At 41.9% G+C, this 24,326-nt stretch overlaps 1 protein-coding gene across 1 annotated transcript; it reads left to right on the top strand.

Moving 5' to 3' along the window:
* The first annotated feature begins 15,592 nt into the window (after positions 1 to 15,592).
* OPRD1 (opioid receptor delta 1) lies at positions 15,593 to 20,960 on the top strand. The gene is made up of 3 exons (XM_053454452.1): positions 15,593 to 15,839; positions 18,372 to 18,724; positions 19,552 to 20,960. Exons 1-3 carry the CDS (start codon positions 15,604 to 15,606, stop codon positions 20,082 to 20,084), a joined length of 1,122 nt encoding a protein of 373 aa, XP_053310427.1. The 5' UTR covers positions 15,593 to 15,603; the 3' UTR covers positions 20,085 to 20,960.
* The last annotated feature ends 3,366 nt before the right edge of the window (positions 20,961 to 24,326 follow it).

Below are 24,326 nucleotides of genomic sequence, written 5' to 3'. Positions count from 1 at the left end.
TTCCTTAATATGCATTCTTTGCTGAGAAGGATGTCTGAGACAATGGAGTGAATTTAGGCTGGTTGTTATGCCAACTTTTTACTTGCCTGCCCTTTGTTACACCAAACACCTGTGAGAACTTTTGAAGTGTTCCTCCTCATGCTATATTATTTGGGAGAATATCTACAGTAGCAGTGGGTATGATTTCATTCTTTGTAGTTAGCAGTTACCCCCCATTTGTAGAGAAGTGGCAGTGAATATTCCCCCTGCTACCAGTGTATATCTCCCAATATACCAGTGTATACAGAGTTGAGAGGAACCATTTTTTCAGTTCAATTCAGTAGACTTCGAGTTGAAATAATTGAGCTGACATACTGCTACAACTTGTTAACAACTAAGGGCTCAATGAATACCAGAGTCACTGATATTTAACAGCTCGACTGTCAAGATGGATATTCAGTTTGCAGCATTTAACTGTCATCATGGCAGATAAGATAAGTTTAGTGAACAAGCAAGCCTTTTCCAAGAAAAAAAAGCTAGACTGAGAGAAAGTATCAGAGAACATGGGTAAAAGTGTGGGAGAGTGAAAGAGTGTGAGAGAGTAAGCATGAGATGGTGGGAGATTGAGACTGTGGGAGAACATGAGGGTAAGTGAGAGTGTGAATAAGAGTGAGTGAGAGCGTGAGAGAGCATGAGATGCGAGTGGCAGACAGCATGAGTAGGAGCATGAGACAGCATGAGTGTGTGTGACAACTGTAATGACCCACAGTGCCCAATGATGGAATTTCAGGAGTCACCGTGCAAGAGCGGAGGGACAGGACTAGATGCAGGGTAACCACACTTCCCCGAGTGTTGGGCCTTCAGGGTTGTGTGGCCACATACCAAGACGCTGAGATAGCAGCGGGAGGTATGCAGTACAGATAACAGGATATAGAGATATCTGGAGCTAAGGACAGAAAAGGCCGGACAGAGCCAAAGGAGTAGAAACAGGTTGCAGAATCAGGAATACAGGTTACAGGGGCAGGCTACACACAATATCTGACATAAATATGACAAGACACCCCTCTGCCAGGGCTCAGGACAGGACGCCCCTCTGCCGGGGCTCAGGACAGGACAACAGAGTACAGGGCTGACAAGACTGACCAGGTTACACATGACAAGACTATAGAGAAATAAAAGGACTAAACAAGGACACAAATAGAACCCCTTTTCTAAGATAACAAGATTGGAGATTCCGTCACATATTATAGCCATAGAATGCTTAGCCCACCACTACGCCAAAGTGGGTCCTAACACTAAACCCAGCCTACTGAATTACTAATAAACAAACTAAACATTAAATCTAAACAGATATGAGGGAAAGACATACCTATAGACTGCAGACTGAGACAAACATATCGGGTGGGGCGCACCTTATAAAGGGAACAGAAGCTGAAGCTAAGGGAGGACTGGAATCAAAGAATCAGAAGTTCAGGAGAGAGCATAAGGAAATCCAGGAATGGATTGTAGCGCGACAGGGGAACTGTAGTGAAACAGGGGAAACTAGTGTGAGAGTTATTATGACGTATTATGTACCACCTGTGTCTGTTTCAGTCTATAGTGACGGGTATTATGGTGTACAATCATCAATGTCTGCATCACTATATACTGATAGGAGTCATTGTGTACCACCCTCTGTGTTTGGATCATTAAATACTGATAAGAGTCATGCTGCACCACCATCTGTGTCTGGATCACAGTATAATTGAAGGAGTCATGCTGTACCACATCTGCATTGGATCAATAAATATAGAGATAGGAGTCATGCTGTGCCACCGTCTGTGTCTGGATATAAAATGATAGGAGTCATGCTGTACCATCGTCTGCGTCTGGATCACTATATGACAGAAGTCATGCTGTACCACCATCACCATCTCTGTAATGAATATAGAGGAGGACCCCATAATGCAGGGTAGGCCAACACCGTCAATAGTGTAACGTACACTGAAGGCAGGAGCGCGCAGGAGACGTAGTCAAACAAGCTGGGAAAGAATCAGAGGACCAAATCAGAGCCAAATCAAAATCCAGGAGGAGAGTCAAACAAGCCAGGTCAATAGGAACAAGAACAAAGCTAAATTTGGAATCAATAAGCAGAGTCAAGGGCAAGCAGGATCACAACAGGTTAAACGCATTAAGCTCAAGCAGTAACTATAGTACGCACTTACACCAACCAAGGGGAGCGAGAACATTAAGTTTAAATAGGCAGACAAGAGCGAGAACAAGGCAATTGAGGATACCTGAGGTCATGTATGCACGTCACTGTGCACGCGCAAGTCGCGATCATGTGACCGCACGAGCATCCGGGGAGAGCTGCGGTCTGCAAGGTAGCGGATAAGGAGCTGATGCCTGCTACCTTAGAAGATCGGAGACAGCGAGAGGAGGTCCTCGTAGCGGGTCCCGCTGTTGTAGACGTCGAAAGACAGCGGGACCAGAGCGGCTTGGAACAACGGCGCGGGTAAGTCATGACAATCTGGATCACTATATAATGATGGGAGTTAAGCAGACATCTGTGTCTGTATATGTAATAATAGGAGTCATGCTGTTCCACCCTCGGTGTCTGGATCACTGATGAGAGTTGCGGTGTAACACTGTCAGGGTCAACATATATTGATGGAAGTTATACTGTACCACCTTCAGGCACAGTATATAATGATAGAGTGTGAAGGAGACCTCCACTCGGACTGAGTAGCTCCGCTGTAGAAATTCTCCTTGCCGTGAATGCTCAGTTGCTCAAGGGTTTGTAATTCTTCCCCCAAGTACTAGTCGAGACGTAGCGTAGGGGTAAAACAGGACTCGAGGACCGCTCTCCCTCTCTTTACTTCTCCTTTCTCTACCTCTTTCTTCCGCTCTTCTGCCCCCCCAACCAACTCTACCTACACCGCTATTTGGTAGCCTAGACTGTAAACTTGTTTCAGCCTGCCCTCCTTAATCAAACTGTTATGTTATTTACTACTTGTTATGTCACGTTTATCCATTGTATGGTGCTGCGGAATGTGCATGTGCTATATAAAAGAATAATATTAATAATAATAGTCCCAACCTGTCACGTTCTACCCAGGCTGTGGAGCTGCATATCTGTCTTGCTATAGTTTCTCTGTTATGCTTCAATCCATTCCTGGATTTCCTTATGCTCTGTTCTGATCTTCCATTCCTTGCTTCTAGTTCTGCTCTTTGCTTCAGCTCTGTTTCCTTTATAAGATGTGCCCCACCCGTTATGTTGTCTCAGTGTGCAGTCTAAAGGTATGTCTCTCTGATGTGTGTTTAGATTTCATATTTTTTTTGTTTAGTACCTCTCTTAGGCTAGGTTTCCACTTGGTTTTTTTTTGCTAAAAACGCCCATAAAAACGCCAATTCAGCCACACAGCGTTTTTTTAGTGAAAAAACGCTGCAGCCAGATGTTAGCTGTTCTTCAATAGGAAATCGCAAAATGCCATTTCCACTTGGCGTTTTTCTGTTTGGCGTTTTTTCAGTCCTCTTTGGCGTTTTTCTGCTTTTTTGGGCTCTGTGGCAGTTTTTCAAAATCGCAGCATGTTGACACTCTGGCGTTTTTTGCAAGGAAATCTTGGCGTTTTTCTCCAATAGAAGTCTATGGGAGAGAAAAAACGCCATGAAAAAGCCATGTGGGTTTATTGCCTTGGCGTTTTTTATGGCGTTTTTTCCACAGTTACAATGCAGAGGATGGACCCAGACTCTGTGTGTTCTACGAGAAATAGGCTGAAAACAAACAGTTTCACACAATACAAAGTCCTGGACTGGTTCATATTGAATTTTACACCATTTGGAACAAACATGCCATTACAAACAAACATACCCGACTGGATCCTGCGTGCCAAAAGCAACAGCAAACAATTTGCACCATCATTTGGGGCCAATCTTCCCAGAGGAGCAGACATTCGGAATAAAGCATGCCTTACAAACCACAGAAAAGAGACAAAAGGGTCTACCAAGTAAATGACATCAGGAGAGGGCAGATACTTGCCATTTATCCTAAGCCCTTTTAGCTGGGTGAAACTTCTAACTTGTAAAGGCCGGAAAAACTGCCTAAGGTCAAAAAAAGCAATTTCCACAGAAAGGCTAAAACGCCAGAAAAAACTGCAGAAAAAACGCCAAAACGCAGGTAAATGCAGTGGCAGTTTTCTTGGCAGTTTTCCTGGCATTTTTCATCAAGAAAAAAACGCCGGACAAAAACCCAAGTGGAAACCTAGCCTTAGCAGGGTTTAGCGTTAGGACCCACCGTCATTGGAGTACTTTGGTGTAGTGGTGGGCTAAGCATACTATGGCCATAAGATGTGACAGAATCTCCAATAGTTATCATACAGTCCTAGGCTAGTTCCTGTATTTATGTGTGTCAGTCTGTGATGTAACCTGTGGGGTGTCCTGTCCTGTCTTAAATCCCAGGTAGAGGGGTGTCCTGTCCTGTTTATGTCGGATCTTGAGTATTCCTTGTCTTGTTCCCTGTTGTGCCCTGTATTCTGTATATCTTGTCTGGTTATGTTTCTTGCCTGGTCTCCCTGTCCCTTGCTCGCTATGTTTCTGCTATATACTCTGCTTAGCTTCCACACTCCCAGCCTGCAGCATCCCGCACATGAGTCTAGTGCTATGTCTCATGCCTGCTCCAGGGAGCCTGCAGGATATACTTTTGCTTCTTTCTGGACTATATCCGCTGCTATATCAGGGCGCTGGTGTGTGGCTGCACAACCCTAGATGCTCACCACCCGGGTGAGTCCAGTCGCCCTGCACCAGGCCCTGTCCTGTGACTCTGCTACTGCATCCTAAACTCCTGAACTCCATCTTTGGGCGCCCTGGGTCATTACAGTCGTCTGTATGGACCCGGTTCCTGACACAACCTAACCTGACCCACACGCAGTATTAATCAATAAAGAATATTTCTTAACACGTGATATATGTGCTCAATTTAAAATGTGAATAACAAATAAAAATATATATAATACTCCCCCAATGTTGTACTGCAGCACCCAGCCTCCTCCAAATACTCCAAGAACAAATATAATCAGACGAAGGGGCGCATGTACATAGGTAGAGAAAACAAAATTCCACAATAGTGTAGTATGATTAGGAAAAGCAGACTAGAGATACTACTGATTGCACTCACAAAAGTAGATGGATATCAGGCTCTTCAAACATTGTAAAAGTTTTTCTTTAATGAAATCTATAAAAGTAAAAGCGCCACTCTCAAGCCCCACCTCCAACCGAAGTCATGGCTGCGCCTCCAGACTTCCATCAACTCCCTGGCTCCAGCCATGCATCACAGCCGCACCCCTAGAGGAATGATCGACGACCAGAGGACTGGTAAGTGGGGCACTCCGGGAACTCCTGTGCCGATGAGCAATCATTAAATTGCTCGTCGAGGAGTTCCCCGAACAGACCCTCCTCCTCCCGTGCCGGCAGATTGAACCGGAGCTTCAGGTATCTGTGCACCGCTCGCTGTCCACGGAACCTGAGATAGTAGCATCGGGTCCCTGTGAACCGTGGATGGTCCTTCGCTCGCTGGTGACGGGACCCAAGGAGGTAACACACGGGACATGGTTCCAGTAATTCATGTCCTTAGTCTGCTTGTCTTCAGCAAACATGTTTGCGGGCTTTCTTGTGCATCATCTTTAGAAGAGGCTTCCTTCTGGGACAACAACCATGCTGTCCAATTTGATGCAGTGAGTACTGACAGGCTGACCCCAACCCCTTCAACCTCTGGAGCAATGCTGGCAGCACTCATACGTCTTGTGACAGAAAGGCCGGTACAGTAGTGGATGGGTGGTATATACGCCCTACTTTGGCTAATTTTGTGTGCCCTTAGATGTAAAATTAAAGCCCCAGGGTAAGAGAAGCACAATAAAAAAACTACAATATAGGAATGTGACTTATAAATTGTGTAATGGGTCCCTGGGGTGGAGTATCCAGAAGAGCTGGGTGGGCTCTCTTGGCTGGAAATAAGAAGAGAAACTGAACTGCACCAAGCTGGGCTTTTAAAACCCTCCTGATTAGACCAGGTGAGCTGTACTTGGTCACCTGTAAATCCTGGTCTGGATTTTAAAAACTGTTGGAGCACCAGCCCACCCTGCTCTTCTGGATACTCCACCACAGGGACCACTACTGTACCGGCCTTTCCGTCATAGTCTATTTCCCAAAAACAACCTCTGGATATGACGCTGAGCATGTGCACTCAGCTTCTTTGGTCGACCATGGCGAGGCCTGTTCTGAGTGGAACCTGTCCTGTGAAACCGCTGTACGGTCTTGCCAAACGTGCTGCAGCTCAGTTTCAGGGTCTTGGCAATCTTCTTATAGCCTAGGCCATCTTTATGTAGAGCATTAACTCTTTTTTCAGATCCTCAGAGAGTTCTTTGCCATGTTGAACTTCCAGTGACCAGTATGAGAGAGTGTGAGAGCGATAACACCAAATTTAACACACCTGCTCCCCATTCACACCTGAGACCTTGTAACACTAACGAGTCATATGACAACAGGGAGTGGAAATGGCTTATTGGGCCCAATGTGGACATTTCCACTTAGGGGTGCCAATGTTTAGACATTAATGGCTGTGTGTTGAGTTATTTTGAGGGGACAGCAAATTTACAAGCTGTACACTCACTACTTTACATTGTAGCAGAGTGTCATTTCCTCAGTGTTGCCACATGAAAAGATTTACTAAAATATTTAAAAAAAAAGTGAGGGGTGTACTCACTTTTGTGAGATACTGTAAGTATACCCTGATGATACGAGGAGGGCATATTCCAGTATGCCTAGAGCTGTGGGAAGATGCAGTGGAAAATTGATATGGCTACAGAGGCAAGATTCAGCCCTCCCCAGAACAGTGCTTTGGAGAGCTGGTTAAACTGCAGCTTCACTTGATGAGATGGCAGCCCACTGAAGAAGAAGTAGCTGACCTTAAGCGGTTGGTGGCGAAGGAACTTGAGCTTGGGGACCTATACTGAACATTGGCTGCAGGCCAGCAGGAGTTAAGCTTGGAAAGTCACTATTCTCTGGAAGGTTAGGCATCACTCCCCATCGGCTGAGTGTGTGCCAGGCATACCCTTAGTTCTTAATAGTGTGTATTGACCCCTTTAGCATCAATGACAGTGTGCAGTCTAATAGTTGTCTATGAGGCCCCAAATTCATGCAGGTGGTATAGCTGCCCATTCGTCATGGCACAATGCCTCCAGGCCATGCAAAGTCTGTGGTTGTCTTGCAGGAACTGCCTGTTTGAGATCTAGCCAGAGTGGCTCGGTGATATTAAGGTCATGAGACTGTGATGACCACTCCAGAACCTTCACCTTTTTCTGCTGTAACCACTGGACGGTCAACTTGGCATTAGGGTCATTGTCGTGCTGGAAAGTCCAAGTGCATTCCATGCGCAGCTGTTGTGCAGAAGAATGCAAATTGTCTGCCAGTATTTTCTGATAGCATGCTGCATTCATCTTGCCATCAATTTTCACAAGATTCCCTGTGCCTTTAGAGATCACACTCCCCCAAAACATCAGTGAGCCAACACCATGCTTCACAGTAGGTATTCTTTTCGCTAAAGGCCTTGCTGACCCCTCTCCAAACATAGCACTTTTGGTTGTGACTAAAGCTCTACTTTGGTCTTGTTGCTCCAAATAACAGTCTGCCAGAAGATGTGAGGCGTGTGAAGGTGTGGTCAGGCATATTGTAACCAGAGTTTTTTTTGTGGCATTGGCAACTCATTTCTGTTCACATATCTTTGTATTGTGCTCCTTGAAACAACCACACCGTCTTTTTCCAGAGCAGCCTGTGTTTCTTCTGAGGTTACCTGTGGGTTTTTCTTTGTATACTGAACAATTTTTCTGACAGTTGTAGCTGAAATCTTTCTTGGTCTACCTGACCTTTACAAAAAACAAAAACTGTCTGCGCTTCTCACCTTAATAAAGTTGGCAACAAATATATAAACGTAATATAAATGAGAGATTTTGGTTATATGAATTGGCCAAAGCATAATTAACCTCACCCTTCATGTCAAGGCATACTCTCAATAGGGTGAGAACCTAATCTCACCTCCTACATAGTGGGCATATACTGCTACCAAAACCATATTAATGTGTTGGGGGAGGTGCAATTAAACCTCCTCCCAATTAATCCCTGGACAGCAAGCTGCAACCAGACTGATGAGGAGCCAACAACCTCGAATGTGTGCACACAAGGAAACAGGAAGTTCTACTTACCAAGAGCTTCTTTTCTCTGTCAATCCCTGGTGACACTATGGATAGACTCCTCCTCTGTGCCTGAGATAGGGCAGGACTCTAAACATTTAAAGGCCCCTCCCCTCCTACTATCCCCAGTAAATAACAAAGACCACACAGGAAAACAAATGCAACAAAACATTTTATTGAAAAAGGAAGGGAGGAAACAAACGTGTCACCAGGGATTGACAGGGAAAAGAAGCTCTCTGTAAGTAGAATTTCCTGTTTCCCTGCCATCCCAGGTGACACTGCGGATAGATATACCAAAGAAGGAGGATGGGCAAACTCAGGAGGAAAAAACATCCTCAAGGTCCTTATGTCCGCAAAGCAAATCTTCCTGCGCCATCTTATCGAATCTGTAATGTTGGACAAAAGTATGGAGAGTCCCCCAAGTAGCCGTCTTGCAGATCTGTTTAGGAGAAATGCAACATCGCTCAGCCCAGGAAGTGGAGACTGCTCTAGCAGAGTGGGCACGGATCCCAGTAGGTGAAGGCTGGCCGGCTGCAGAGTATGCCAAGCTGATGGCTGCAACACTTAGCAACGGCGCTCTTGGAAATGTTGAAATCTCTGTTGGGGCCTGAAGAGGCCACAAATAAGCGAGAGGACTTATGCAGGGGCATTTGTTCCAAATGTTCCAAATAAATGTTGAGGCATCTCTTCAGGTCTAGAGTATGTAGAGTTACTTCTTCTGCTGAATGGGGGTGTAAATTCCAAAGCACAACTTTATCCGGGAAGAAACGTAGGAATGGCTCTTTCATAGATAGAGCCTGAAGTTCACTAATACGTCAAAGCATAATTAAGCTCACCCGCCACATCAAGGCACACTCTCAATAGGGTGAGAACCCACTCTCACCTCCTACATAGTGGGCGCACAAAGCAGTTTATACTGCTACTAAACCCTTATTAATGTGTTGGGGGAGTTGCAATTAAACCTCCTCCCAATTAATCCCTGGACAGCAAGCTGCAACCAGATTGATGAGGATACATTGTACAGCCAATACACTGTATTTGCAGCACACACTGCTCACACTGTTTGGTAGGCCTCGTATTATACATTTGTATTATTTGAGCCTGAGACATTTTTTCTTCTACCCGACCTTTGCTTGGTATCAAGAGATCCCCAAATTTTCCACTTCTTAATAAATGATTGAACAGTACTAACTGGCATTGTCAAGGCTTTGGATATCTTTTTATATCCCATTCCATCTTTATAAAGTTCCTTTACCTTGTTCCTTTACCTTGTTCTGCTCTCCATGGCTCAGTATCTAGCCTGCTCAGTGCATCCACGTGAGAGCTACAAACTCATTGACTATTTATACATAGACACTAACTGCACTATGCATGTCACCTTGTGTGTCTGTAACAAGGCCAAACATTCAAGGGTATGTAAAGTTTTGATCAGGGCCATATAGGTGATATATGTTATCATTATGACTTAAAAAAGGAGCCAAACTGTGTAATAATAAACAGCTTCATATGAACACTTTCCTTGCATGATCAGTCATATTTTCAAAATCAATGCCAGCATTTCACAATTTCTGCCAGGGTATGCAAACTTTTGAGCACAGCTGTACGCAGTGAGTGAGGAAGGCTATTTAATAAATGTAGGCCATATACAAGTTATTTCCTCTGGTTGGATCAGCCAGTGTATACGTTTGGACCTTTTATTGTTATTATTATTATTATTATTATTACTTAGTCTATGAAGTATCATCTGAGGGGGTTATTCCTTTTGAGTTGAAAGTGCCTTCCCACCCTTGGGCATAATACTGAAATCTGTATCTGGGATTCAAATTATCAGTTGTAGAAATAACAGTATAAAATGTGAAGCCATAATTTCCACAGGGTTTATTTCATTCCAATATATTCCTAAACAGATTTTTAATAAGCGGGTATAAATCAAAATTAACTGACCAGAAATGAATAATGTGGTAGAAGCATCAGTACATACATAAACACACTCTAGAAGTATTGCAAGTGTTTGTATTCCATGAATACTGCTTGAATGAATGATGGACCAGTTCTGAAATGATGAAAACAGAAGCGGGAGCACATACTCTTAGACAAAGGTCTTTGTAAGGATTGCATTTCCTGATGATCCAGGGTACCAGCGTTCTTACTGGTCCATACCTCTCACCTGTCCCACGGAGCAGCTATCTGTTCAGGTCCTGCAAAGTGTGACAATCATCCCCCCTCACTGACGCTGTGTCAGTGAGAAAGGATGGTTGCTGCACGTCACGGGACACAACTGAATTGCCGCTGAGTGAGGAAGCTGCAGACCACATGCATGTGTGTGTGTGTGAATGTAGGTGCATGTTAGAGGATACTGCAAAAGAAATTGCAAAAGACCAACAAAATAATAGAACAGAAGATAAAAAGAGTCAGAAACTGGGAAAAATAACTTGCTAAAGGCAGGAAATCCAGAGATGTGACCGTTCCTGTATAATTGCTCCAGGGACCAAAGCTCCTTTATCTGACCTTGATAATACCCCTTTCATAATGTGTGCTTGACCACTGTACTGATAATGTGACTAATTATTGCTACTCCACTTTATTATAATGTAAACGTTAAAGCCCAAAGTAAATTCTGTCAGTGCTAAATAGATGAAAATTTTGGTAGGTGCGTACACATGTAACCACTGCTGTCCAAGCAAGAAATTCTGTGAGGAACACAGAACTGTGCCCTAATAAGGGAAAATGTTGAAATCTATAATGCTGCACACTTAACCATTATATCTCAATACTTTCAGCTTTGATTGTGGTTCTGCAGGCCTAAACCTTCTCAGTAATTAACTGTAATGTAAACCTTGGCACCTCTGTAATTATTTCCTCTGAAGCTTTAAATACATAAAACACTGAAACCTTTAACCACTTCACAACCATGTGAAAGTACTGTTACATGCCAAATAATGTGGTACAACGTTAAGAATAAACAGTACATTCTGTACAAACGTCAACCCATCAGTTTCAGGGGCACAAGTCCTGTGGGAACCCACCCCATACAGCTAGTCGTGTAATTGCATAGTAAGCACTGACTTGTTTGAAACAAACAAAACTATAAACTGTGTTCACTTGGAGTAAAAACCCATCTTAACAAGCCTTCCCTTTTCAATGCACTTTAAGCAGACATTTCAAAGCTTGCTCAGGTGTCTTCATTTTAATGACAATTATCAATGTCCTCCTACAGGCAACCCACAGTATGACAAAGAAAATATGGCCTTGCTCAACCTTGTTATCCAAAAAGTTGTGTGGCATTTACAACCCAGAGCAGAGCGTGCTCATTAATTATTTGCTCTTGCTACTCAATGGCAGGCTTTTATTCAAGCAGGACACCCCATCAAAAGTTATACAGTTCTGGAATAACATTTTATAAACTGCGACAGCAGTACAGGGTATATAGCATGTTCTTTGAGATATATGAGAGGATTTAAGGTAATTTTGATGATATAAGCTTCTGTGACTCAAAATAGAATGGGATATCATCTTGCACTACATGTGGGTACATAATGACCATACCTGGGAACTCCTCGGCTCCGGCTTCCCGGAGCCTTCCCTTGCGGGACGCGGCCAGGACTGCACACTGACATCAGCGGGCGGTCCCGCTGACGTCAGTGGGCGGTCCCGCTGATGTTGGGGGAGTTCCCGATGATTAAAAATGAGCAGGGAGCGGGGCGTGGCAAGACCCCGCTCTCGCAACCTGGAGGATTCGGGTCTTAACACGGAGAACCAGAGGAGCAACGCTCAGCCGGCAATCTCCGGGTCAAACTCGGAGAGTTCCCAGGTATGATAATGACTTGGAAATATTTGTATTTGGCACTGTAGCCTGCTACCTGAATAAGGGTGTACATGTTGCTTATACTGTACACAAGGAAAGCATGGTTCTAGTGCCTGCCACAGAAGTCAGAACACCACAGTGCATTATAGACTACAATATACACTATGGAGGAGTAGATATATCTGGCCCTGGCTGGCCATCAGACACACTGGGCAAATGTCTATCAGATTGGATTCTGCAGTGTGTGGCTGAAGACTGGATATGCACAGCCACACACGCGAATATAAAATCATAACATGCGGCTGTGCAAAAAAAGAAACAAAAAACAGAACAGATGTAGAGTCTGCTTAAGGGGTTAGGCGGGATTCTAGCTACCACTGTCCTTCATGCTCCTCTCTGCATTAACTGTTTCAGGAACTATATATTCTGAGTTTTTTGTTAATTGGTGGGGTGTTGCAACTAAGTCATGGGCTTAATAAAATTTGGCACATAACCTGTGCAAAAGTCCCAAGCAACTGTCTAACTAATACACATGTTCTGATTTGTGCTCTGTAACTTACCTGTGGAGACACAGCTGGACCACTGGATTCCAACATATTGTCTGTTCAAAAAATCTTAAGCACTGCTGAAAAAAGTAAACTTATACCTAACTTTGGCAGGAATTGGTGGTAAAATAGCTGACCAGTGTCCATGGGTTGGTTGGTGTATCCCCTGATATCCCTAGCCCAGCGGGACGCAAATTCAGAAGGCCTGTACAGTTTCAGCACAGATCTCCACTGTAGCTCCCACATTCTCTCCTCACAATGATCTGCAGCTTCGCACCCCAAGATGTCTTTTTGAGTATGGTGGGCAGGTGGTCCACCTGGTTCTGGTCCAGTCCCCTCTTGCCACTAACCATGCCCCTAACACCATACTCACCAACAGTTCCTTCCTGGTTCCAGAGGCAAAAGGGTGTGGGGCCACGCATTCTGAGTGACCATGCAGCCCTGAGTTTTAGGCTCCCCAGTACAGATACTGGGTAGTTTGACCCCCTTTTCCAATGTTTGGGCTGTTTGTGTCTTAGACATACGCAATTAAAACGCCATGCTGCCTCTACACAGTGTAAATAAAAATTTAAAAAAAAACAGGACTGTCCCAAGAAATTGTGAACTGTTGGTAGGTATGCAACACAGATTTTTTTAGGGAATGGTTATACAAATAAGCATGAAAGAAACATTGATGAGTCATTTTTTTGGGAATTCAGCAGTGCTGGGAATCATGTTTTTAATGTTGCATATATTTATAATAAGTGTTACATTCAGTGGAGTAGGTGGAGCTGTACCTTTTTACCCTGGACAGGATAACCAATCTCCCCTTGGGCACTGAGCCCCTGGCTTTGAGGTTTCACAAGTGGAGGTCTTAGTAGCCTTTCCTATTGTAATAACAAAAGATGAAGGTCGCAGGCCATCTGGGCAGACAGAAGGTCAGAAAACAAAGCCAGGTGCAAGGTCAGAAAACAAAGCCAGGTCAAGACCTGAAAAAAGTCTGGAGCTAATAAGGCTTACTGCACAAGCACAGAAAACTGGGTTTACAGTGTTCCAGAGACTCATTAACAAAAACAAGTAAAGCCTGTAGGGGCAGCAGGTGTGTTCCGAACCATGTAGAGAATTAAAGACTGCAGAACAAAAGACAAGTGCATGTGCTGCAGCTGACAGTAAAAAATAAGGGATGTTGTATGAAATGTCAAGGTTCCTGAATAAAGTCTCTTGGATTGTAAAAATGATGTAGCTTGTCTCGTGAAACAAACCAGGGAAACAAACAATATCTTCAACTACCGCTGAACTGCAAACCCCCCGATCCCAACTAGTATGCCAAGTCTTTGAAGTAACAACTACAAATGCATCCATTACATTCAATTCTGGACCATCTTTGCATATCTATATTCAACAGGGTTATGCCCATGGAGTTTATTGGTTAAACAGTGAGTTGTAAGTGGGTACAGCTGTGATATGCCTGGGGAGTTTCTTGGGGCGCTAACAAAAGTGTATGCCCTGGAAATGCATTGTTAAAATGTTTCATCTCATCGCAACTCACAGTGCAGGCAACAAACCAGCTTATATAGCTTGCTTTGTTATATATGATATGCAAAAAGAGTCAGCTCTCATTGTGGCATGTTTGGAAATAAAGAAATGACCGGGTTGTGTACAGATTGTGAAGCTCCTGTCCTCTATACTGATGTCATATCCTGGCGTACAACATTTTAAGGAATACAGCAGTAAGTTTGCTATGGTGGCTGTGCTGGCTAGGTACAGTCCTCCATAGGCTAAGTGGGCAGGTTACAAGGAACAGCCCTCTCTAGCCGGTGAGCTGGGAAGCCTGCTAGCACAGTAGGGCAATCTATCACAGCTTTCTGGAAACAAATTTTACGGTTCGTTTTTGGGCAACCAATTTCGTTCCCTCCCCATTCGTTTTAGCCAAAAATGGAGGCAGCCTTTTTGATTCAGGAACAAAATTATTTTTCAGGTGCCCACATTGACTCTCACATTCTCGTTCACACACTCTCTAAATGTTTCCCTCTCTTCTCTGCCGACCACTTCCGCTTCAGCATCTTCTTCTGCATTTTTTTGTTATTCCTCTTATATCTTCTGCCTTCTCTTCTGTCTTCAATCTGCAATCTGCACATTTCTGCGGACATAACTCGGCAGGAACTTCCACCAAAATGGCTGCGCTTGTGGTCATGTCCTCTCACCGATCCTCCAATCGGAGAAGAGGACATCACCAAAAGCACCAACTGAGGGCAATATGGCGGCACTTTCAGTCCTCCAATCATGGAGATAGTCACTGCAAGGGCAGCCATTTCGGCAGAAATTCTTGTCGGTTATGTCCGTGGAGATGTGGACAAAGAAAGAAGACAGCAGATTGAAGCTATAATAGAGAAGAAAAAAGAGAAGATGGAAACTGAAGGGGTGAAAGAGGATACAGAAGTAGAAGTGGTTGGCCGAAGCGGAAGTGGGGAAACATTTAGAAAGCTTGAGAGAGAGTGAAGGAGAATACGTGTGAGAGAATGAATGTGGACCCATGAATTTTCAGGTTTTTGTCTGATTCGCGCAGGGGGGTCTGGAATAATTTTGGGTGCTTCATACGAATTGCTGAATTTAAAATACGGTAGGTAGAAATTATAGGGAGAAAGTTCGTGTTCCTGTTCGTGGTAGCAGAGAAACATGGTAGGAATTAAAAAAGGGACCGACTGCTTGGATCAAGAATGAGTGGGTAGCTTTATTGGGGGCGGGTGAGGAAAAGTGCTAGGGATAAGAGTGCCTGGATATGGAGACGGAAAGGATTTTCATTTGTTGCAAAGAGAAAAAAAAGGCCTGTCTGTGGGGAATGAGGAAATATATGAGTGGGAAATTAAAAAAGGGAGGTGTGAGAGAAGGGGTTGTCTGTAAGAGGTAAGGAGTCTTTTTCTCTCTCCCACTCCCTTCTCTCATCTCAGTTGCTGTGGTTCAAGCATCCTGTCCTTAACATCCTTCCTACTGTATCCACGGCAACACAGACTCGGGTACCACTTGTACTTAGCAGCAGTGCACAGAGAAGGACAGCGTATCTCTTCACTGCTTCACTATGGAGCTAGAGCTGGAAATGTCTACCTCCAGACTATACCCAGACTTCATTGTTTCCAATGCCACACAGAATTTCTCATATTTCCCCTCATCAAACTCCAGCTTCAGTGTTCCGGGCCAAACAGTCTCCAGGAATCATGGCTCCATTGTAATGGCAGTGGCTATTACTGCTCTATACTCAGTGGTGTGTGTTGTGGGGCTGCTCGGCAACATCCTGGTCATGTATGGGATTGTAAGGTATGAGGGTGTTTGTTGGGGGTTAGGGAAAGGGTAATAAACTCCTGCTGGAAACATGTATTGACTTGACAGACGTAATAGGCATGTGTAGCTCTGCTTTTATGCATGACTGTACCATGTGTGTTTCAAGCTGTACATAATATAACATTTTATTATATTACATTACGCATATGTCTATGTTTATATGCACTGATGATTGAGTTAGCTGGAACATATCTACATACATATGTCTATCATGTCTACATGCCTATATGTCTTGGTTACCTGCATTTATTAAGAGTGCACCAAACATACCAGTGTTTGAATATTTGTTTTTTGTGTGTACATACAGGTACTATATTTATACTAGTTATGCACCATAAGTTATATGACTGCTTTGGTGTGTTGCAGAATACATATTATCCACACCTGAATACCTATGCTGTTTTGTATGTGTGTTTTGTGTACACTTTTTTGTGTGTGTATATATATATATACACACACACATCTAAGTGTACACATACATTTATCAGCTTGTCATTTAAAAAATATATTCATTCATTTCTGTAAATGTTTTCTATACCAATTTTCTGCCACGTTCTAATCATGAAACTGGCTGTGTGTTGTTTAAACACACTGTTTGTTGTGACAGCGGTTGACTAAAACAGACTTTTTAGGATTGGTCTTCATTAGTTGTCCCTGTGACCAGATTACCTATTTCCAAACTGGTATTTGTAACATGCATATAGGACCTTTAGATCTGGATAAAGATATATCCCCGCTTCAGAAATAAGTAAACAGCACTTTCTTGTGTCTTAACATTTTGTATTCCTTAAAATATAGATTCATGCACAATATTTTACAATAATTTAAAGTTTGCATAGTATCCCATATATTTATTTCTTTACAGATATATATTAAAATAATGTTTCGTTTCTATTAGAAGCCATAAAATAGCAGAAGATTAGGAAGGGGGTCAAACTGTATTAAATCAATAGGCAATACAGTTAAGTCATCCTACGGTCTACAGATTGCTGTCGTACAACAGCTGATTATTTTCTTGTAGTGAAGGCACTGTGGATCCCCAGCTCTGTGCCCAAAGCCATCTACAGCTGCACGGACTAGTAGAAATGTCATTACTCTGAATGTGAGCATATTATGTACTGCTGCTCAAGTGGACTGCTTATAGCTCTTCAATAGAACCTCTTGGCCACACTTCTGGCCACGCAGCATATACCGGTACTTTATATATATATATCTTTATCTTTGCTACCATTTAATGGTAGATATTGAACTGTATGCCCATGATCTTCAAATCAAGAGACAGATGTTTTAGGTGAAGTCTTGCCAACAATCGATGAAGCAGTTCCACAGTCCTTTCTGCTGCTGATATCCCGCAATACATCACATCGTTTCTTGTTTTTACCCATTAGTGTTACCATTGCTGTTAGTGTGATATACTTTGTGACAATTCTTCATCCCTAAAATGTCTGAATACACATTGCTGCAATATGTGACTGGTTCCAACTTTGAACTGAATATAGTACTGTCTTTCCACGGAACAATTCCTACCACCTTACCAAATTGCTTGTGTATCTATACCACCTTTTAACAAAACCTTTTCAAACTAATAGAACACCAGTTATTTCTCCATATATACTTTTCCTCCTATCCCTCCTCTCAAAATACCCCTGACTTACTCCAGATGCTGGTAAATATTATCCGTCACATCCTCTCCATCTCTGGTGTTGAGTACTTATGGGAGGATGGCAGCTGGCATGGCACTGCAGCCTGGCATAGGACCCAGGTACTGATCAGCGAGAGCCAAGCCACTGGGATTCCTTGTAGCTGGCAAACCTGGAGGTTGATGCGGTCTAAACAAAAAAAGACAGAAAGAGAAAAACTATATCTACATCTCACCTACTTATCTACACCTCACCTACTATTGGTTGTGCCCAAGTACGTAAAATTAGGCAAAATATGGACAGTTGACAGGCTACATTCTAGGTATGACCTGCATATTGTTCTTACCTGGAGTGTGATCATAAAAATCAGCTTCTCACAGAGCTCTAGAGGAGAGAGATTAAAGGACTAAATGATTTGTTTTCCCTCTGAGATTACAAAAGCGTTAAAACACTAACTAAAAAGTAAACACTTTACACTGTGATAGAAAAAACTCTGGTAACGTCAGAAGTGGAAGCACCAGGGATTCCTATGCTGCAAATGGGGACCCTGGGGTTTTAAGCTTATTTTCTCTAATCACTTTCCTACTACTTTATGCCATATTTAAAAAGGTAAATATTCAACATTAAATTTTAGTAGCCCTGATTAAAGTAAATGAATTGCCGCAGACTAATGTTGTTCCGGAATTTTAAAACAACTAACTAAATATTTGTCCGGGCTAAATGGCCCAATTAATCCTTATTACTGTTGCAGCATGCAGTGCACTCTGATTTATACATTTGAAGACTATTTTTCCTCAGATACAACATGAAATACGTGAAATAGCATCAACACCCCCATCCTTATTTTAACCATATCTCTTCTCTGCAGATATACCAAGATGAAGACTGCCACCAACATCTACATTTTCAACCTTGCCCTAGCAGATGCTCTAGCCACTAGTACCCTACCATTCCAGAGTGCCAAATATCTCATGGAGACCTGGCCTTTCGGAGAAATCCTCTGCAAAGTGGTTCTGTCCATAGATTACTACAACATGTTCACCAGCATTTTCACTTTGACCATGATGAGTGTGGACCGGTATATAGCTGTGTGCCACCCTGTAAGAGCACTGGACTTCCGTACCCCTTCCAAAGCGAAAGTGATAAATGTCTGCATTTGGATCTTGTCATCAGTCATTGGGGTCCCGATTATGGTTATGGCTGTTACTAAAAATAATAAGGGTAGGTTGCAAGGAAAGTGTGCATGATAACAAAGTGATGGAGCTACAAGGAGTTGTATAATGTATATGGGGCGCTCACTATCACAATAATGCAGGCTGCCTACATGGTAAGAGGACATGTAATCCAGGGGCGTACCTAGAGTATTTGGCACCTGGGGCGGATCCTGTATGTGGCACCCCCCCCACACACACTTTAAAACTGCATAGCTTCTACCGTTATATACCGGCGCAGACACTGAAGGTGGTACAGCATTACTGTTATCATTATATACTGAGGCAGACATTGACGGTGGTACAGCATAACACTTATCACTATATACTGAGGTAGAAATTGACGGTGGTACAGCATAACACCTATCACTATATACTGAGGCAGACATTGACGGTTGTACAGCATAACACCTACCACTATATACTGAGGCAGACAATGACGGTGGTACAGCATAAAACCTATCACTATATACTGAGGCACACATTGACGGTGGTACAGCGTAATCCCTATCACTATACATTGAGCCAGACATTGACAATAGTGCACCCGGTGCGGACCGCCCCCCCCGCCCCCCGCTAGGTACGCTACTGATGTAATCTTTCTTTATAGTACAAAATGACACAAAAACAGGGATTGTGGATAATGCAGCCTTTATTTCCAAAAGTGTAGTGATATAATAACAACAGACAACTTAGCCAAATATTGTATGTTAATACTTAAGGTTACAACAAAACAACAAAACTAAAACATAGGGAAAATGTGTAGATGATACATGTCCTTCCACCTGTAGTGTAAAAGTAACATCTGTCTCTCCTCTCTCTTTCTATTTTCAACAGCAGGCACAGTCACCTGTACGCTTCAATTTCCTCGTCCTGACTGGTATTGGGACACTGTTACCAAAATATGTGTCTTTATCTTTGCCTTTGTGGTGCCAGTCTTGGTAATTACAGTGTGCTATGGATTAATGATATTGCGTCTGCGCAGTGTACGTCTCCTCTCTGGCTCTAGGGAGAAGGATCGCAACCTGCGTCGCATCACCCGCATGGTGTTGGTGGTGGTAGCTGCATTCATCATCTGCTGGACTCCAATACACATCTTTGTCATTGTGTGGACCATGGTGGACATTGACAAGAGAAACCCCTATGTTGTGGCAAGCTGGCATTTCTGCATTGCCTTGGGCTACACCAACAGCAGCCTAAACCCTGTCCTGTATGCCTTTCTGGATGAAAACTTCAAAAGGTGTTTTCGTGAGTTCTGCCTTCCTTTTCGCACACACTCTGAGCAAAACAGCTTCAGCAGAGCCCGTAACACCACTCGAGACCATGTTTCTACTTGTGCTCAATCTCATGCCCCAGACAAGCCGGTATGACTAGACATGAAGGGCCGAAGGCGACGATCTGGAGGCCAAATGTGTGAAGACTTGAACTCTGAAGTCACTCAAGTTACCAGTACCACCGAATTTTAGCAGGAATTCTGTTTAGCTGTTTTTATATTGAGGATCTCAAAAGTGACATTAGTAATGACATCTCAACTTCCAATCTGACACATATGCTATACTATTCCTGAGAAGAGAGTTCCTGGCTCAAAATTAAAATATATACAAGATGACAAGACATCTTTCATCCGATACCATTGGATGTTAAGTGTATTAAAACATTACTTAGATCTTCTCATCTTGAAGAAAATAACGAGCCCTTAACATGTATCATCCACAAGGACATTGATTCTTTGATCCCATGGAACCTTTCATTCTAACCTAGGGTCTGAGACATAGTTGTTTTAGGTGTTCAAGTGAACAACCCCATTCTATTTATTGATCCAACTCACACTTTACTGAGATACTTGATCAACTGGAGAACCTAACCTTTCTTCATCACTGCAGTTTTCAAGAATGTAAAATACAATTATTTTTTACTATTTGAAAAACTATAATCATAGAAGTTTCTTCTCTGGATTTCATCTAAGGAATAATTCAGTGTAAACTTTTATCCAGGTTATGGCACATTTTACTGCTTAATGGAGTAAGCTAAAAACATTTGCTGCAATCATAGCTAAAGATCACATACCGATATTGTCAAGATCCCAACTCAGATACATACTTTACAACCAAACCTTCCTCTAAAATGAAAATGTGTTCTGTCCTGATTCACTTGGGCAAGTTTTCTTTATTTCGATAAAGGCAGAAGCAATAAGTGACTTGAACAAACAGCAGAAGTCATGTGGGAAAGTGAAGGTCTTTTCACAATACACATAAATGAATCTGTACCTTCAACAAGCTTCAAAATATAGTTTAAGTGAGTTACATTTTAAACTTGGCCAAGGACAAGCCTACCCCGGGGCGGCCAATAGCATCAAATTAACTGTTTTAACTAATTTAACCTGAAAATGTATAGTCTCTTATAAAGTATATCGGGATTTTAAGGGTTATATAAAATATGTATTTATACTTCTGTGAGATGATATTACAGGTTCAAAGACTCAAAAATAAGCCAAGCTATTTTGTTGCAGAGGAAGTATTAATTTCTATAGGGCGTGCAATGTGGACGTTGGGATTGTGATATTTTTGGTTTACAGAAATATATTTCTATGTATCTGAACACAATTATATTTATCTTTTGTAATATTATCATATGTTTAATAACAAGAACACAGAAAGTGTTCTCATTTTGCTGTATATAAAATTAAATAATAAATAAAAATAGGATTTGTAAGTATATGCACACACACACATACACACAAGGCTCCACTGGTCCATGCAGAGGTTGAGTCTTTATTCGAAGGTTATATAATTTAGTACATCAACGCAGAGAAAGATGTCGTAGTAAGCTTTTGGGATTTCATATGTCTCTTCTTCGGATTTATGTATCAAATATGGCTCTACATCTTTTTCTGCGTTGACCCAATAATATTTACCTTCGACTAAAAACTCCATGCATGCATGGCATATATAAAACAAGTTATTTGTGATACCAGTAGTTACAGAAATCAAAATCCCAGCAAACTAGACCCATCCGAAAATACAGAATCCTCTCGTGTCTTAAATCTGTAAGATATAGGTGACAATCAGCATTTTGGTTTAATGTAAAGAACCTATCAAAGATACACATATGATTTTAAATCTCAGGAACCCCCAAGCCCAAGTGCTACTAGACAGATGTTTATACACTACGCAGTTGCACTGACTGTATCTGTACATCTTAATATCTTTACATGGAAACTGGAAAGAAAATGACAGATGTTTTAATGAGAATCCAAGAATGTTGTGGATTTTAAATGTATTTATTACGGCTTCAACATAGTCTATAGCAGGGGTAGGCAAACTGTGGCTCTCCAGATGTTGTGGACTACATTTCCCTTGATGCTTTGCCATCATTATGACTGTAAGAGCATTATGGGAGATGTAGTCCACAACATCAGGAGGGCCGAAGTTTGCCTACCCCTGGTCTATAGCTCTGTATAACAGATAACATATACACAAAACTGTACATTTAGATATGTGGGAATAAGCATAATTAGATTAAATGAAGATCTTCACTCATGTCACGAGGCATCACACATGATTCCATTACATTTTTTAATGCAGTTTTCATTTTCAATTTTTCATTTAAATAAAATAACTATATTTAACGGGATATTTTCAAAAGATAGGTCTAACAACAGAATGAATAAGGAGTGTGTATGGAGAGAGCATGGTACAGATTAATACACATTGGAAGCTGAGTGAGGTCTATAATTTGAGAGTAGGAAAAGATGAAACATCAAAAAGGGATTTGCACAATGTGCGCACAAGGGGAACTCTGCACACAGAATGAGGAACTCACGTAGCCGAGTGCCTCATTAACATAAATGATCATTTAAATGTTAACACTCAAATTTTGTAAAAATGTATTTATTTTGTAATTTTGTAATTTAAAAATAATTTTGCTAGTTACTCTAACGTGTTGGTGTTTGTGTAGGAATTTAGATTACTGATACAAAAATGATATATCTAAATTAAATGTTGTATTAAATCTAATAACAATAACAACCCTTTTTCTTTAGCGCCTGTGTTTTTACATTTATATGTTTATATGTTATATGAAAAAAACTGCTTCATTGCCCATTAACATGTTCATACTGTGTAGATGACTAATTTTAAATACTACAATACAACTTAACTGTCTCCCGGTCTTGATTCCAAGAGTTCATTAAATACACGTTGTATGTAAGGAAATGGCAGTGATACATATATCTTGCCATACTCACCAATAATAGCAGTTTACTGGTTTCATATGCTAGCTTTTGTCTGTGTGGCAAGATCTTTTTATCACTGTCATTTTGTATGGAATGTGGTAATCCATCCAATAAATTGCAGAGCAATGCCACAAGACCCATCGGAGAACATGTTACATGGAGCAAGATGGTAGGAGTAATGGTAAAAAGGACAATATATTTCCAATTAAATATAATTATTGAAATTGGCACTTTATTTAATACGTATACTACACCCAGGGGAGGGCTGGCAGCCTAAGGCCTGGGGGGCAAGTCTAGTGAAGTGGCCCATTGCGCCACCAAAGCGGCTGCGAGCGACATTGATAGCAGTCACTCCACTGGAGCCTAATGAAGTTAAGGCGGCCGGCGTGCACGCACCGCGCCGCCCAATAGCCGTGCCTCAGCTCTTTATCCCACCCCTTTTAAGACGTGGGACGAAGAGCTGATGAATGGCCATTGGGTCTGACTGCTGCATGATTCTATGGTTAGGCAAACATTGACAGGGGTACAGCAAAATTGTTATCATTATATACTGAGGCACACATTGACGGTGGTACAGCATAACTGTTATCATTATATACTTAGGGATTACGCTGTACCACCGTCAATGTGTGCCTATACTTTGAGCCAGACACTGACAACACTGCAGTACAACCCCTATCACTATATACTAAGCCAAACATTGATGTGGTGTAGGCCTAACACTTCAGTGACTGGCTTAGTATATAGTAGGGATGCACCAAAATGAAAATTCTGGACCGAAACTGAAAATTCAGCAAAAAAAAGTTTAAAATACTTTATTAAAAGTAACACACCAAAATTAGACAAAAAAAAACAACAATATTAATATATATATATATATATATATGTATATATATATATATATATATATATATATATATATATACATATATATATATATATATATATACACATATAATTAACAGCAATCACAATCCTATCATGCCCAAGTTCTAGCATGTACTGGCTGACTTAGCACGATAGGCGTGTGATTGCTGTTTGCAACCATATATATCTATTAATACTGTTATTGAATTATTGGATGAAAAAAATAAAAAATTGATAACAGCAATCACACTCCTATCATGCCTAGACAGCCTCCCTATGCCAATTGGTGACTGTAGTGTGGAGAAATTCTATATGTATGCCAGTATTTTGGCCTGCCTTCTAATTAAAGATCAACAATTCATTAGTGCAATCCTTAAAATATAGATTTTTTTTTCAATACTATAGGAGGGTGTGCAGCTCTCATCATGACCACCAGACACGCACATATAAAATATTGGTTGGTCAAATGTTCGATCAGAAGTTCTCATAGTGGTGCCATGTATGTTTGTGA

This window comes from Spea bombifrons, chromosome 2 (genome assembly GCF_027358695.1).
Source record: "Spea bombifrons isolate aSpeBom1 chromosome 2, aSpeBom1.2.pri, whole genome shotgun sequence".
Lineage (NCBI taxonomy): Eukaryota > Metazoa > Chordata > Amphibia > Anura > Pelobatidae > Spea > Spea bombifrons.
Note: the sequence above shows the minus strand (reverse complement) of the source record. Positions and strands in the feature narration are given on the sequence as shown.